This window comes from Puntigrus tetrazona, chromosome 7 (genome assembly GCF_018831695.1).
Source record: "Puntigrus tetrazona isolate hp1 chromosome 7, ASM1883169v1, whole genome shotgun sequence".
Taxonomy (NCBI): Eukaryota; Metazoa; Chordata; class Actinopteri; order Cypriniformes; family Cyprinidae; genus Puntigrus; species Puntigrus tetrazona.
In genome coordinates, this window is record NC_056705.1 from 35154646 (window position 1) to 35171644 (window position 16999).

The 16999-nt window shown below is 39.5% G+C and overlaps 1 protein-coding gene across 2 annotated transcripts in view; it reads left to right on the forward strand.

Annotated features, from left to right (window-relative positions):
- acsf3 (acyl-CoA synthetase family member 3) overlaps positions 1–14837 on the forward strand; it is a 31700-nt gene extending 16863 nt beyond the window's left edge. For both annotated transcript variants that reach the window (XM_043245631.1, XM_043245632.1), the window contains exons 8-10: positions 10702–10836; positions 10911–11022; positions 14349–14837. In XM_043245631.1, coding sequence (XP_043101566.1) covers positions 10702–10836; positions 10911–11022; positions 14349–14475 — 374 coding nt within the window. In that variant the 3' untranslated portion in view covers positions 14476–14837. The remainder of the gene's footprint in view (positions 1–10701; positions 10837–10910; positions 11023–14348) is intronic.
- Positions 14838–16999: the final 2162 nt, after the last annotated feature.

A 16999-nucleotide genomic window follows, 5' to 3' on the forward strand; every position in this document is an offset into this window, starting at 1 on the left:
CTACCAAGAGAAGCACAAACAGCCATGTCAGGCGCAAAGTGGGATAAGACATGCTTATTTTGGCCGTTAAATAATGCAAAATACCAGTAAATTGATTACTACAAACCATAGAATCACTTTGCGTGATTTATTGAAATACTCTCCTTCCATTATTTTGCATCTGAACAAGAAACTTGTACAAAAACAGCTCCGAAAATAACAGTGTCCGTGCTTTTCATCGTTAATTTTCAAGTAAATCGTAACAGTTGTTTTTTCATTGGCACAAACCATTACTAAAACTGGCCCCAAATGTGATATTGCATAAGACTATTATTTTGTACGGTAATTGAAGGTTGCCACTGAAACCCTTTTACGGTGAAAGTGTTTGCTTTAGTCTGACGACCCCTCACCTCTCCAAAAAAAAAACTTGTCGACCTCACTAATCATCTAGTCAGTTGGTAAACAGTTAATCAACCGTCCTTAATGAGAAACCTCCTCGTTTCCTTTTCACCAGCAACCTTAGAAAAAAGACTGCTTTTCTTGTTCTTCTCGAGTTTGCTGGATGTCCATCTGCTCACCCTCACACCCTTACATTTCATCATCACACTCTCAGAGAGAGAGAGAGAGATAGAGCAGATCAATGCGGCCCGTGTCTGCCCGGCTGTGTCTCTAATAGTGTAAGTGTGGCTGCAGGCTGTGACTGGCACCTCTATAGATCATCTGTCACCCTTTCTACAGCGCTCACTTTCTGCCAATCCTCATGCTTCGTTCTTTCCATTGATTTTCATGCGTGCCTTTATGTTCTCCCTCTCTCTTCCTCTCCCCCTCCTTCTCTTCCATATCTCTCTTGTTCTTTTGTTGTTGCTGTGAATCTCAGGCTGTTGGATACTCCATCAGCAGTCCACACACACACACACACACACACACCCTCATTAACTCTGGTTGAAGGTCATTAGGATTCAGTAATAAATATCTGGGATCATTATCTTGCCCTGGCTTTTGCTTTACTCGTTCTGTAAGTGAAATATTAACTCGGTAGCTTGCTATTCATCTTTTTTTTGTCACCTGACTTGCAAGATGGTTTACTACCAGCTTAAAGTCTGGTCCACGTACAGCTTATTCTACCCAAGAACCATCAACTTAGACAGGATCCGTTTTAACCTTAAAAATATATTAAAGTGATTGTCATATTTTTGCACAATATGCAAACTCTCTGTGGTCAACTGAAGTTCAGACTCGTCTGTCTCAGATTATTTGTTGCATAGTTTTTACCGGAGACATCCAACATGCTCTAAACAACCATTTAATTTTTTTCTAACACAAAGAGAGTACGTAAAGAAACAAGGGAAAAGTGAGAAAATACAAATGAAGAAAGTCAAGCAGGTTGAGGTGATGCCCTCTTCTCTAGCAGGACAGCTCTTTCCTGGAATGAATTACGCTCTGGGAAACAATAAATAAAAATAAATAAATAAGACAAGGCTGCGCACAGAGAAGCATTAGCAATTTTCCAAATGCTGCGCACACATAGTTATGAATAATGGAGGCATGCTAAAAGTCGGGTGCGCTCGGGTAAGCACTGGTTAGGGAATGCACATTAGCCCAGCTGCTCGTAAATAACAGGAGCGAGGTGGTAACGGGGTTGACTCCCGAGCACCGGAGCGCTGGGCAGAATGTTAACTAGCTGTTTCACTCTCTCTTTCTACTATGGCTGTTTTTGAGATCAGATTGTAGACATTTATTGATGATATATGGAAGAGTTAGTGTCTTTTATTTGCTTTGTTCTGTGCATCGGTTTTTTCAGTCTGCTGGGCGGCCAATTTATCACCCAGCTTTGTTTTCAAGAGATCCCAGCCATCGCTTGATCGCATGAAGCGTTCAGTCATCCCCCTCTCCATTTACTCCTCCTGACCCTTCTTTCGCTCATCCTTCTTTCTGACCTCCACCTTAAGGTCACACATCTCTCCTTCTCATTGACCAATTCAATGCAATTCTCCAGTGTGAATCCAGTGCAGGCTCTAAAATGCATTAATCAAGAATACTATATATAAATGACTGAATGAATGAATGAATGAATGAATGAATAAGTCTTTCTTAGAGATGCCTAAAAGAAGATTTGTTAGACTTTTGAAGACTCTCAGAACGGTGTTCAATCTCTCATAATAAATAAATACGTTTCGGCCTCAACAAAATCAATACAGTATTGTGGTGTAAAATGTGGAAACGCCCCTCATCTGTCCCTTTATACTTTAACTTACATTTTATATATTATATCAAAGGTTTTTCAAATTCATTTAATCTTGTTCTCATGAGTAACTGCTAAATAACCTGCTAAGAGGATTCTGTGAAGGTGACATACATTTGTCTTCGGTTGAAATGGGCCACATATTGAGTACAGGGACAATCACGCTTTTTTTCTTTTTGAAGAGTAAAAGAATATCTGTCCCCAGTGTCATCTCCCTGTTTTTGAGAAAGAGCACACACGTTGGCAGATAGAGTGTTGCTGATTGTACTTTGCTTGACATTATGTGCGAGGAGTGAAAGGCAGTGACCTTATTGTTGCTATCACAGACGCTAGACAGCCATGTGCTATCTGAGGACACTTTATCAGGCTTTGTTTTATAAAGCTGCCCTTCAAATCCGCTGTCTGCGTAAATGGGTTCGCCTTGCTGTAAAATTAAATTTGAAAGTGTTAGCTCACCCCAAAATGAAAATTAATTACATTAATTAAGCGCATAAGGACTTTGTTCATCTTTGGAACACAAATGAAGATATTTTTGATGAAATCGGAGAGCTATCTGACCCTCCACAGACACAACTGAAAAACAGTACGTGTGACATCAGTGGCTCAAAAATAACATAATGTACTCAACCATTTTTCTCTTCCAAGTTCTGCCTTTTTTTGGAGAGTATCACAATACATTCGCATGCTTTGCCCTTAGTGTTAACAAGCGCATATTATATTCATGCACGTGCTTTACCCCCAAGCATAAAGAATGCTGATTACATATACGTTCTTAAGTAATCTCCAAAATGGAGAAGGCATACAGTAACTCAGGGGAGAAGTAAATTATCTTATTTTTGGTTTTCTTTGCACAAAACAAAGGATTCTTTTAAAAGTCATTCACAGTTCACACATTCATACCTGTCTTTTTGACTCCCGTAGATGCCTCCAGCGTGAAAACGCAACTCCGATATTGATATTGACGATATTTCGATCGCAGTCTTTCTTTTAGTGGATACGATGCCACTTGACGTCAGCCTTTCAATAAGAGATGTGTTTGACTTGAAGCGACGCTGCAGCCACCGATAGCTGCATGACATCAAAGTACCCTGATGTTTGTGAAGACGATCACCTATTGCACCTTTTAGGATTGAATCACTGATCAGTCATTCACAATAACGCAAAGCTAAAAGGCCATGTCTTAGTTTTAGGGCACAACAAACATCTGTTGTCACATTCCTGGCTGTGTGTGGTGCCTACATTTCTGCATCCCCTTCTAAGAAACGCAAAGACTCTCACGCCTAAAAGATACAGAAATGTCTGAGCCTGCCTTGTGCTCGTACAAGTGGTCAGTTTGTGGTTTGCTCTTGATAAATGTGATTCTTGAGTATGAAATTTGGCACTGCTTCTCAACAGCTCTGAGGTCTTCCTGTAGACGTGTGCACAGCTACCTACCCTGTCCCACTGAGGGGCTGCTTGACATCAACAGCTGCTTGACCTAGTCTAATTTTTACACTCGTCCTGTCCTTCTGAGCTACAGAGACCTGCTTTCATGGATTAGATTTAGATTTAGGTTCTGTAACACTGTGATGTTACGATAAAAAATGTAACAAATTTAATTAAGCTACATTAAATTAAGCTTAAAAGCTAAGTTTTTTCTTTGTTTGTTTAATGAACCATCAATTTTGTTGCGCTAAGAGGAAGAAAATGCAATATTCCAGTGTGCTAACAAAAATCAACTCAGTTCAAGCCTGGAAGCTGGAATTAATTTATTATGTATTTGAATGCTATAGCTTTGTATAGTTTAGAATCAAAACCTCCATGATATCGTGAAGTTGAGCCGTTATCATATGCAAGCTGCACGATCAGTGGCATTAACATAAAGCGATTCCGCCTCTTCTCACTGAATCATATTAGACAAATAAGATCACTCTCCCAAGTGCAAAGCGTTCGCTCGGGTGATTACTAAAATAAAACTAAAGCTGTTTTCAAAAAGACTCTTCTTTTCAAAATAGTATGCACGATTACAATTTGTAAATTCCGGAAACCGCAGCGTGTTAAAAACAAAATGCTTGGATGATGTATTATTTCCGGTGGGCTTTCAAGGTCCATCCTTACAGTACAAGAGTTAATGTTACTGATGAAGAGTTGACGTAATTATTCCGATTAGATTTTATTAGTTGTCGGCAAACAGGAATCCTTTTTGCGTACACCTGCGTTTATGCTTGTTATGCCAATATTAAATTAATTTTATTATAAATATTTTGTGTTAATTTTGAAAGCCCTAATTATACTTAAATATTAATTTAAATTGTATCCATCGTTATCGGTATTACAAAACCTTATCCAAGTTGAAAGCCCTTGTCTAAGCCCTTATCACAGTGGGGACCTAAATTAGATCTGAATCCACTTTCAAGGCCAGTGGCCTTGAAACAGTATGAGACTGATTCTTTAAAGAAAGAGTATAGTAGAATTATGCAAATTTGATTGCAGTTTGTGAGAAAAAAGCTTAAGGACGATAAATGTCATTTGTGTTTTGTCGGCGCTTGTCTTGTTATTCATCCTCATTAGCCTTTCCGTGGAGCTGGAAGTGTTATATTGCTCTCAAATTCATGCATTAATATTCATGTAGTTGTGAGTGTTTACTGTATATCTGGTTACTTAACAGAGATTACTTTCCATCAGGCCCCCCTTAATCTAACTCTTTCCGAGTTCTCCTTATATTAGGGGAAGATGGCACTTTATGTGCTGACTGTCAACATTATCTTTCATTGATCTAGTCTTTCATATGTTTTGTTCCTTTTTCATCCTAAAGAGCAATGCGGCAGCGATTACAAGCAAATCTTTAATACGCGCTATTATGCTCAATTGGTTTTTATTACGCGTATTTACTTCCGTGTTAAAAACAAAATCATCTAAAATCATTCAAATCTGGCAAAAGACATATGCAATTTGGTTATTTAAAACGTAACAAATATAAGAATGTCTCCCAAAAGCCTGTTTCTGCGTCATATCTGATGCATAGGCCTGCTTTTTTCTGACCCGAGTTAAAGAGTAAATAAATAAACGAATGCTTTATATGGTACTTTTTTCACTTTAGAGTTTATTTAAATATCCACCATAAGCTCAGTTCAAGTTTTACAAAGCCAGAGAGCTTATGTTCCTCACCTGAGTTTTGCTCTCATGGCTGTCAGGGCGTATATAGAGTCATTCGCACATGTTCAGGAGGAGCAGTGGAGCTCACAGCTTGTCAGAGCGCTGTGTTTGTTCACTGATGTGTAAGTGTGCTGGACGTGAAACATGGCCTCTGTCACACTGCCCTTTCCAGAGCTGTCAACCCCCCTTCAGCCTCTCATGCACGTATGTGTGTGTATGATGTGTGTGTGTGTGTGTGTGTGTGTGTGTGCGTGTTGTTTTTGTTTACACCCTGAGCTTCCAGCAAAATAGCCTATTTATGTTTGTTTAGGTGTTGACATGTGCCAGTAGCATTTTTATGTGCGTTTAAGCAAAATGAGGTGTTTTGTCCAGTTAAATTAAAGCTTAACAGATCCAAACCAAGCATATCGGTTTTCTCTTGTTGAAGCATCACCGAACCTCAGCTCACCGTCTGAAACGGCGCTATATGTGGAAAAAATGTGAAGAATGACTTTGCTTTAAATGCATGAGTTGTCTGTGGGATGCTTTCTCCACGTTGCATCATGCGTTCGTACTTGTTTAGCATGCAACATGGCTGTGTTCACTTAAACACCTCAGCCAGACAGTGAGAAAAAAAGAACTAGTGCAATAAAGCTTCTTATCATTTTAATTAGGAAAGCCGCTGGGCCGTAGCGCTTCTGCACTGACTTCAGTAGACTGATGCCTTTGCTGCCACTGTGTTCATGGAGCGGTTCATATTAGCGTTCGCACAATTACTCATTTTTACTAGTAGTCCAGAAAAGTTGTCACGTAGTTGACGGGTCATTGTTTACCTCGTGTAAATGAGTCGCGACATGGTTTGCGCAAACAGAGGTCTTTGCTGTTAAATGTTGTATAGATGTTAGGTGCGTGGTTAGAGAGAATGTCTACGTAACTCTGCTTGCGCTCTCATAAACAATGTAAAATCAATCATTTAGTCATTTGCTTATAGTGTTTGTGAGCCTCTGGGAGACACCTGATTAGTTCCAAAGCGGTATACAGGAATTTTGGCTTGTGAGTCAATGGCGTGACAGCATTCATTTATTAATACCTTAAAAACGCATTTCACATATACAATGACTTGGATACACTTCTTTTGTGATGGGCATTGTTGAAAGAAGAAGGGGGAGATCAGCTCAAGTAATTATGGTTAATAGGCTTACTCTATAAATAAGTTGAATTCAGAAAATTCCAATATTTTTATAGAACTACATGTTGTGTAGGTGGCCAGTGTCTGTGGTAACATCCTAAACAATAAAATGGCTGTAAAAGATTTAACAATTTAAATCACTTTAGTTTACAAAATAGTTTTGACATACACAGTTTTAAGTATAAACCTCACATTTTAGCTTTTAAATCCTTTAGTTTTTTAAAGGCAATGAGTCAAAATCATAAAAGATATATATTTAATGTATAATTAATAAAAAAAAAAAATACTCATAAATGCACATTTTATTTGAATCAGCTATTTCAATGTCAGAATGGATAATTTTGCAGAAATGTCAGAAATGCTCTGCCAAAATGTAATACAATATATGTACATGTGTATTCATGGTGCAAGTAAAAGATGTTATTTTTTTACTTGATGATTACATCACAGCATTTTTCATTAAAATTGCACTTCTTTTGAATATGGCGTAGAATTTTCGTCCCCCAAGTTTTATTTTCTTCAATTTACACGGCAACGCAGTTTCAGAGCAACAGACCATTTGTCTTTCTTCTCTGAACATGAAGATTCTAACATAATCACAGTCAAGCAAAATGTATTTAATTACATGATGTACTGTTATATGACCTGCCCAGGGCATGGCTGCAGAAATAGAATCCAAACCATCCAAAAAGTGTAACTCGTTGTTTGTCGGTTGGTTAGGACACAAAAAAAATTCTGATTTAGGTGGTAGCTTTAAGTTTGTTTGGTTTTTTGGGGGGGCCTTTTTAGCTGGTTTGGACACAATGTTATTCGTATCCACATACTCATAAACATCAACCTTCTTTTGCTTTTAATCATTGACGAAAACCCTGACAAGAGGGTTTAATACTTTCTGTGACCTTTGATCCCTCCCCGGGGGCATTATGGATTCTTAAAGAGGATAAAAACCTCTGTAAATTCTCTCCCCTCACACACCAACAGCTTATCTGTCCCCATGTCAAACATGTTCCTGGTTCATTTCCATGAGAAGGAAGCTATGGCGCTGTGACCAAATTACACCTTGCATTTGTGGAAAGGGTTATTTTAAAGGGGGACGAGGCGAGTGTAAATACACTCTTACTGCTGTTAACACCCAGCCACTTTTCCCCGCCGCCCCCATCCTTTGCTTGCTCTCTTCGTCTCCTTCCACCCACCCGCTTCTCCTTCACCTCACCCCAGCCTATCACTGTGGAGCAGTGGTCTGTGAAGAAATTCCCAATATCTAAATTTACACACTGTATCAATCTTGTTTAATAGACTGGAAAGCTTATTGCTCCGGTGCTGGGCGGCAAGAGAGGGCAGCGCTGATAAATTGCGCCGTCCCTGCGACAGCCGCCCGTGATGTATAATGAAATATTTATGATTTATCCCAGCTAATAAACTGAAATGAAGAGCCTGATGTATGGGAACAGATGGGCCCTCTATTGATGCCGTGCTCCTCGCTGGAGATGGAGAGAGAGCGGGATGGTGGGAGAGAGGCAAAGAGAAAAAAGCTCTACGTTTTAGTGCTTTATTGAAAATATATTGTTTTTCTGTGTGCGCTTTGTATACAAAATCCAACAATCATGGCAAGCACACTGGACCTGTGCTACTCGCTATGATTCATTTATTGCATTAAAAAAATTGTCCAATAACAGCCGTTAAAGTTAAAGCAATTACATTTATTCATGTGATCTTGCATTTTCATTGCACCGCATGACAGTCGGCTGCCAAATAGCACGTATGCTCTGCACCTGTGTGAAAGGACATCACTCTCCAAACCAGTAGATGGCAGTAGTCTGTATATGTCATTCAAAATGGAAGACCAGAGGAGCTGATAACAAGGCGGATAATACAATTTGTACTCGCTTTCGCACATCTCTCGCTCAAGCTTTCTTTGCTAGCTTTTGTCAGTAACGTTTTTTGACAGTCGGAGTGATCTCTCTCAAAATTGACTCCACCACCGATTCAACATGCTCAATTGGCCAAAAAGCCACCGACGGAGTGGAAGTTGTGCTAACATTACTGACCTTGTGTACTGACATCGCCTGACAGCTGACCGTTGTGTCTCAACCTTTACATTTAAAGTGAGGTTTGAGCTAAAGGTTTGAATTAAAGAAAGTATAAATTAAACTAGTCATTTTCTAAAGCAAAAAATGTGTACTGCCGGTACAAATCAATGCTACTTCAATGCTACACTAGTTGTTGCAAGGCATTGCTACGTTGTTAGGGATAGTTCACCCAAAAATGAAAATTACCCAATGATGTACTCAGCCTCAAGCCATTTTAGGAGTACGTGACTTTCTTCTTTTTAGATGAAGTGGAATTTGTATTATTAAAAAAGTCCTTTATATTCGCAGAAAAAAAAGTGCTACATCCTACATCCACTGGGTCACCACTTTCTTGTGAATGCGTATACAGTTAACAGTAAACAGTTAGCAGAAGCTAGAGATTTACTGTTTGTACAGTTTTAAATATGGATATCTTTCTTACACAAATACGTCGCTTCAATTCAGAAGGTTTTTAATTAAACCCCCTGAGCTGTATGGAGTAGTTTTTAATGATAGATGGATGTTTTTTTTGTGCTTCAAAATCTCGACCACAATTTGCTGCCTTTTATAAACCTTGAAAGAACTCCCATTGTATTTGTCGGATAGAAGAAAGTCATCCAGCTAGGATGATTTGAGGGTGGGTAAATTATGCGATACTTTTGATTGGGCTTTTAGGTACTGGAACATGGTCAAATTAGTAATATTGATAAGGATGTTTGTTTTAATGGGAGCATTGTGTAAATAAAGGAAACTAATTAAAGTTTGTAGCAATGAGTTGTTCGATGCTTATGTATTGTCTGAACCTGGTGATGTGATTTCATTCATCAACTGGTTATGTCTAAGGGATATGCCTAGTCCCCTCTTTCCCTGCCAACTTAACCCCTCCCACACACACTCATACACTATAACCCATGACTTATCATCTTTAACCTTCACACACCTCACACACAGGCACTCTCGTTTCTCAACTCCCCTTCGCCACAGCTGGGGCTTAGCACTCAATAATGATCCATGCTGGACATCCAACACCTTTGCCCAATGTTCTTTCCTCCTATTCTTTCACACTCAGTCACTCACCTGCTATGACCTATTTCCTGTCGGCTTCATGGTCCTGCCCCAGCTGAGCCCCAACTCTCGATAAGTAAGTCTCTTTGTCTCCGCTCTGCTAAAGAGATTGGAAGACATTCTGGCTTGTGATGACTTGTACTTCTCAGACTGAAAACTTTGGCCTTTCATCAAGGTGTGTGTTAAAGTGGAGGCTAACACCTTGTCCTAACCAGGCACGTCATGATAAAGCAACAAGCTAAAGGTTCCATCTTTTGATGTCAATCTGATATTGTCCTAAACCGCAATGACTGCGACAAACCATGCAAACTGGCATGTCTACTTTCTTACTACATAGTATGCAAAAAGCAGTGTGGCAGGTTAGTTCAAATATACAGTATTCATTAAAAAAAAATAGCAAAAAAGTGGACACTTTGGACACTTATCTTATGGCTGTAGAGAGACTAAATGAAATGCATAGGGTCTTTCAAAAGCGTAACGAACACATAAGCCTGTTTGAACACGTGCAAGGCCACAAAACCTTATTCATTTCAGCATTTGAGTAAGATTCTGTTTCACATCCATATAGCTGTAAATTTTGATGGCTTTACATTTGTCTCTTGGTAGCACTCTTTCACTGAGGAAATATGATGCCGGAAACCTGCACCTGTTTTGGATAGGGTGTACCACACAGCTCCTGCTGCTGATGGCTGCAGTGTGTTTGTGTGTTATGGGGTGGTAATTAAGCAGTCTCCAGCTGAGCAGCTCTGTGCAATTGGTTTTTAAGATTGCAAGCAGAAGATCTTGAGCCTGACTACAGGCTATTATTAGAGCTCAGCAGAGGACAACATGCAGCAACCACACACACGCACACAACCCTCGTATTCTTATTGCTGCCACAGCTGTAGTAGGAGGATGTAGACTATACAGTCGTTTTCCTCACTTTTGAGCCTATATGGACTCTTCAGCGATTAATAGAGGCGCAGACCCCTATTAAACCAGAGAGCATTGTGGAGGCAGGTGTAACTCGAAGGGCTCTCTGACCGCTCTGGATGCTTTTTCAGGTGACACTGCACTCTACAGAGATGGTGTGTACTGGATCAGGGGCCGCACATCAGTGGACATCATCAAGAGCGGAGGATACAAGATCAGTGCGCTAGACGTGGAGAGACATCTGCTAGCCCACCCAGATATCACAGGTACACAAGCACTCACAGATATATAAATATACACATGGACAGGGAAATAAATACCCACTGTATCTTTCATTTAGATGTGGCTGTGATTGGTGCTCCGGACCCAACCTGGGGTCAGAAGGTCACTGCAATCGTGCAGCTGAAGAAGGGGAAGACTTTGAGTTTGTCACAGCTAAAGGCCTGGGCCAGGTAACTCATATCGTCACTGAAGCATACTATAGTTTAGAATAAATTCAGTCCACACTGCGGTTTATTCAGCCCGCTAAGCGTCTGTTCACACTGAACAAATTATTGCATTTAAAAATGACATGCTGAGAAAGAGTGAAAATGAGTCTTAAGATGCTTTTTTATGAGGCACGGACCATCAAAGATATTTGACATGCCATATTTGAAAGTACTATCAAGATGCAACCTCTATAAATTGATATTTCCCCACACCCCTGTCTTGCCTGATTGGTAAAAAGTGAGGAGAGATGCATAAAACTTACCTCATGTATATTAATACCATGACAGTCCCAGCAGACAATCCTTACTGATTTTCTTAAAAGGTGCAAGCTAGGGCTGGACGATAAATGATGACAATAATTATCACAATATATTTTTCCCTTGATAGAATGATAACATGTTCTAGTAATGTTTGATGTAATGTTTATACACCAAAAGGAACGAAGCAACGTTAAACAGCATTGACAATACTTATTTCAATAGTAATACAATATGGAATTTTATTATATTATTAATTTAGACATGCATTAAAGCAATAACAGTTGTTATTAAGCTATAGCACTTATGTTGCATGTTTTTAGGCTGCTGTTTTTCATACAAATACCTTAGAAACAGTTAGTTACATTGTACTATAGTTGTGAGGTGGTATGTGTGGTTTTATCTTTCGTTATCATGATATAATTGTGATCTAATCGAGTCGTAACTCAAACAGAATATTTACATTTTACCCTATAATAAATGAGGTTGTTACAGTTTTTACAGACGTTACTGTTTTTGTTGATGAGCATAAATTTAAACTTTAAGCCCAGATTAGTTCACATTGTACATCATTCTCCTTCTACAGCTCCCCTAGTGGTCTGAATGCGATGCGACAGGACCAGAATTTTCTAGTGTCAATCAGCATCTAGCAAGGCACACTTGAACTTACTCAAAAAAAAACAGGCAGGTGATGAAATGTTGCTGAAATGCACCAGCAGCCTCGTTGCAAGTAGTTTATTGTGGAGCACAGCGGTGTGTTTGGAAGTGTTTTTTGGGCTTGCGTCAGCGTACGTGTAGCATGTTGAGTCAGACGATGAGTTGGAATCCCTCAGGACATGCTTTAGACTCGAGAGGATTTTTAAAAGCCTCTGTATAAATAACAATAGACACACGTAGACACACTCGTGGACAAGAACTCATTTAAGAGCATGCTGCAAGAACAGATGTGTTTTTGGTGGGAGAAGGGGCGGAGAAAGAAACCAATGATGGCGAGAAGAAAGAAACGCTGTCTTAACATGCTCTGTGCCTGTTTGTTTTATTCCTCATTCTCTCTCGCTTTTTAAAAATGTCACTTTTGTTGCCCAAACGTACCATTTTTGCCTGAACACAAGTTCTGTCAGAAGACACATGGCCCTTTACAGGAAGTAGCTCAGGGCTTTTCTTTCTCTATTATGTGTGTGTGTGTGTGAGCTCCATATGGTGTGGGGGTGTTGAAAGCAGTGCTGTGCCCTGCTGGTGCGACGCTGCGTATGTTTTTTTTTTTTTTTTTTTTTGCGACCGCCCTTCTGACCTGTCCCGGCCCCTCCAGCACTGCCCAGCAAAGAGCAACATGCGCAGGGAAAGATGCTCACTCTCCAGCGCCGTAACTCCAGCTGTCATCCTTCATAATCGTCACTCTATATATGTCATGAGGCGTAGAAAGACGCGAGATGACGAGCTCAAAGTTGCACAAACACCGCACACGGGCGTGCAGCGAGAATGCGGCTACAGTAAAGAGTGGAATATTCTGGAGTGTGAAGTGTGTTCAAAATCTTCAAACCACTGCAGGGGAGAGAAAAAAGAGAGGGAGCGAATAGAGGAAGCATTAACAGAGAGACACCTTGCTGGAAGGGACTTATATAGAAGAAAACAGAAACATTTTCGCGCGCACACACACACAAAAAAAAACGTAGGATGATAAAGACGGCTCCGGGCCTGTAGACAACCGCAAGAGTCAGGCGAAAACGCAAAACATTTAATTAGCTCAACGCTCCACTCTGCCTTTTAGTATTTGTCTTTATTTCACGCTGATTTCATTGTTTGTGGAATTAATCGAATTCCGTGTATCTGGCAGCGTTTTATATAACAGAAGTTCCAGCATAGAGGACGGCGGCTGCGTTAAAAGATATGCAAGAGGGTTTTTTTTGTGCGTGTTTGTGTGTATTTCATTTGTGACGTTTCACATCTGCACAAAGTCATTAGTGTCTTTGCTTTGCCTGAAGATATTTTCACCACATGTTCCGTATAAAACAACATGCAGCATTAAATTATGACACATCTTTATTTCCTTCCACTCGCAGAGTTGAATTTTATGAAGTTAAAGATCTTTTTAGTTTTTCTTTTTTTTTATGATTTAGTCATCTGCAGAAGATGTCTTTCTTTGGTCCTGAAAAAAACGCATGGTCTACATGAGTACATGTGTACAAATGCTTCTGTTTGCAAAAGCTTGGTTTCATGTTTTGTGCTTTGTTTAGGATGACTTTTACAAAGTCACAAGCTCATCCATCACCAATACATTAATTCAAACATCATCTTTGTAATGACTTGTAGCTTCTGATGGAATTGAACTTCTTTCCATGTGATTAGGATACTACACTGAACATGTTTGAGAGTTGCTTTTGATTTTGTTTTTTATCTAAAATTTTATTTTTGCCATATTTTACTCAAAAAAAAAAATACAAACGAAACCAGTATTTTAATTCTCAACTTTTTACTTTAATAACCAGCTAGTGTTCAGATGAATAATCATTAAGCGCTACATTTTTACAAATTTCATGAACATAATTATCCCTGATAGAAGTTAAAAGCTTTTAAAGGGATTCAATCAAGAGCAGTGAGCGATTTATTTTTTTATTGTTGTTTGATTAACATTAAGGACGCAGCGGTTTTATTAGGCTGCTGTCACTTTAAGAGCGAATTCATGGATCCTCTTTATTTATAAATGTTCGATATTTTTCCCAACATTTAATAATACTCACCAAAACTGACATTTTGAAACAGTTGTTTTTGTTTTTCATAGTTTTGTCATTTAAAACTGTTTTTTATTCGTAGTCTCATTTTCGTGGAAAAAATGTTGCTGACAAAAAACCATTATGAAAATTATGTGTCAGCTAAACTAACACTGTTAGCTAGGATGTTTGTCACCATCTGCCGTGAGTTTACCCAGGATCTCGTTGGGGACCATCTAACAAACAACAATTGTAAAAGAACAACTGAAATCCTCGATTTCTCATTCTATTAAGTTGATCTTCTCTTATGGTTTCTTCTTTCAGAGAACACATGGCTCCATACACCATTCCCACAGGGATGATCCTGGTGGAAGACATGCCCAGAAACCAGATGGGCAAGGTGAATAAGAAGGACCTTCTGCGCCAGTTTTTCTCTACTCGCTCTGATTGAACCATGTCTGATCCACGATCAGTCTTCAGAGAGATGAGAGTCTCAAACACAACCTGAAGAACTGGATCCGATCTTTGAAAGAATGGTAGATCGTGATGTCTCCTCACTGAAACAGTACGTGGCGGCATTAGTGATTAAACGTGTCCACAAGCACTGCACCGTTTTAAATGTACGTACTTGATTTCTGCTGTGCTTTATTTAGCAGGAAATAGCAGGTAATCTATATTTAAGTTAAGACGTTCGTAATAATCTGACAAAACTTGATGAATGTACACATTTTAAAACACAGCATGTCCATTTGAAATGAAGAAATTCTATATTTTTGAAATAAACTAAATTATTTTGATCAGTGACATTCTCTACATGTGATATCAAGTGTTTGCGTGTGTTTGCAGCTGTGTGTACACAGGTGTGCGGTCAGGCCCAAAGGCAGTGTGGGCTTGTGGAGAAGGAAGTGATTACAGCACAGATGGGTCCTCTCTTCTGCCGTCCCCTCTATTTCACTGATAGTGCATCTACAGATAAGGCCATTGTATTGTTCCATGAGAGAACAAGTGTAGTTGTTTCTTGACAAATCTCTGTTAGGAATCCCTTACTGTCGAATCTCAGGCAAATCTGTAGGTGTATACCATTGGTTTAACAAAAACCTGGCACGTTGGATTGCTCAGATGCAATGTTTTACAGGAAAATGACGTAATAATGGCTTACTTGCAGTTACTTGCTTAAAATATAACCTTTATTTGCTCCAGAACTCGGGTTGAAATTGTTCTGTGTCATCGAATGTGATGTTTCGGTGCCTTGGACATCCAGTTGGCAAGGGTTGCACATCTGTTCCGGTGGGGTCGCGTAGATCAAGTGAGGAACAATGCTGAATAAAAATAAAATCCAACTCGGCATATCATCACAGATAATCAGGAACGCCAAATAAACAGGGCTTTTCAGCTTCCCGTATCTTTTGTTTTTGCGGATGTCAAAGAATGTGCATCCGTACAAACAACATTTTGGTATTTATACGTTCATCTCTCACTTTGGTAGCGTCTAACCAAATTAGGCAAATTCCGACAGACATGGTTCAATGCGATGCTCTCATCCCTAAAAACCTAAGACGACGTTAGATAAATAAATGTTCGTTGCAACCACAAGTGGCCTTGTGAAAAAGTGCACTTCAGCATACTTATTATGGAAATGCATGATGATATTTATACTAGTGCTGTCAAACGATTATACGCATCCAAAATAAAGGTTTTTTAACTCTTTATTTTACAGCTAGACCTGTTAGTTTCTTATTATCATGCATATTGCAAAGTTTTAGTCATGTATTAGTGCTAACTAAGCACATATTAAAGCCTTATTCTACATCCCTAATCCTAACCAAATATCTAAACTAATAACTTACTATAACTTAACAGCAAACTTAAGAATTTACTGAAATATATATATATATATATATATATATATATATATATATATATATATATAAATAAATACACAGACATTCAGTATATATTTTAAAAATATTTACAAGTATATAAATGTATATGTTTAAATTACATTTTGTAATACATAAACATAACAGATTTTTCTTAAATATATACATGTATGTGCTAGTATACACCATACACACTTATATATTACGTAAATAAAAACTTTTATTTTGGATGCAATTGATTGGCTGCGCTAATTTATACATTTAAATGTTTGATTAAGGGTCCTTTGATGCAATTTCTGCACTACTGAAGCACAACTATGACTCACTCTGCAGCTTTTTCTGTTTCAAACGCACCCAGAGTGTGTCTCCTTCTAAGTGTTTGTGACTTTGGAAGTTATTGTGTATAAATTAACTTACAGTGCAGCAGTTGCCCTGTAATAAATCACCACAATTACTCAGAGCGTCAGCAGCAGCACTGAGCCAGAGAGCTCACAACACGGCTCGAGCCATCCGGAGAGAAAGACCGACAGAGACACTGACGGACAGAGTCCCCCTGGCTGGGCTTTGGAAATATAAGTCGGCCCCACCAGCAGTGGGTGGGGATTTGAGGAGATACGAAGGTAAAATAGATGTTGAATGAACAGAGGCAACCAAGCGGGAAAAAAGAGAGAAGGAAAGAGCACCCGCTCCATCCCTCCTCCGCCTGCAGTCACCAGAGAGCTGATTAAGAGAGCAGCTCTATCGATCTCTGGCCTGGCTGAGAAGGATGGATGTGCTGGGTGGGTTGCAGTGGCACTGGTGGATGGGCTCTGAGACGCGCTGACAGGAGACTATAAAGGTGGCGCTGCAAAGAGAAGAAAAGACGAACAATTGGATGTGGTGACAACACTGATGAGAGCAGGGTTGTGAAGATTGTTTTTGTGTATTTGCGTGGGGAGGGGGAAGGGGGTTGATCCCCAAGGCTCCAGAATGATAAAATGTCTGCAGCTCCAGTCAGACATACTAGAGCGCACAAACACGCACACACACACACACACTCACAAACACCCCGGCTTGCATGGACGTCCACTCAAGCGTGTGGTAGTGGGCTGTCTG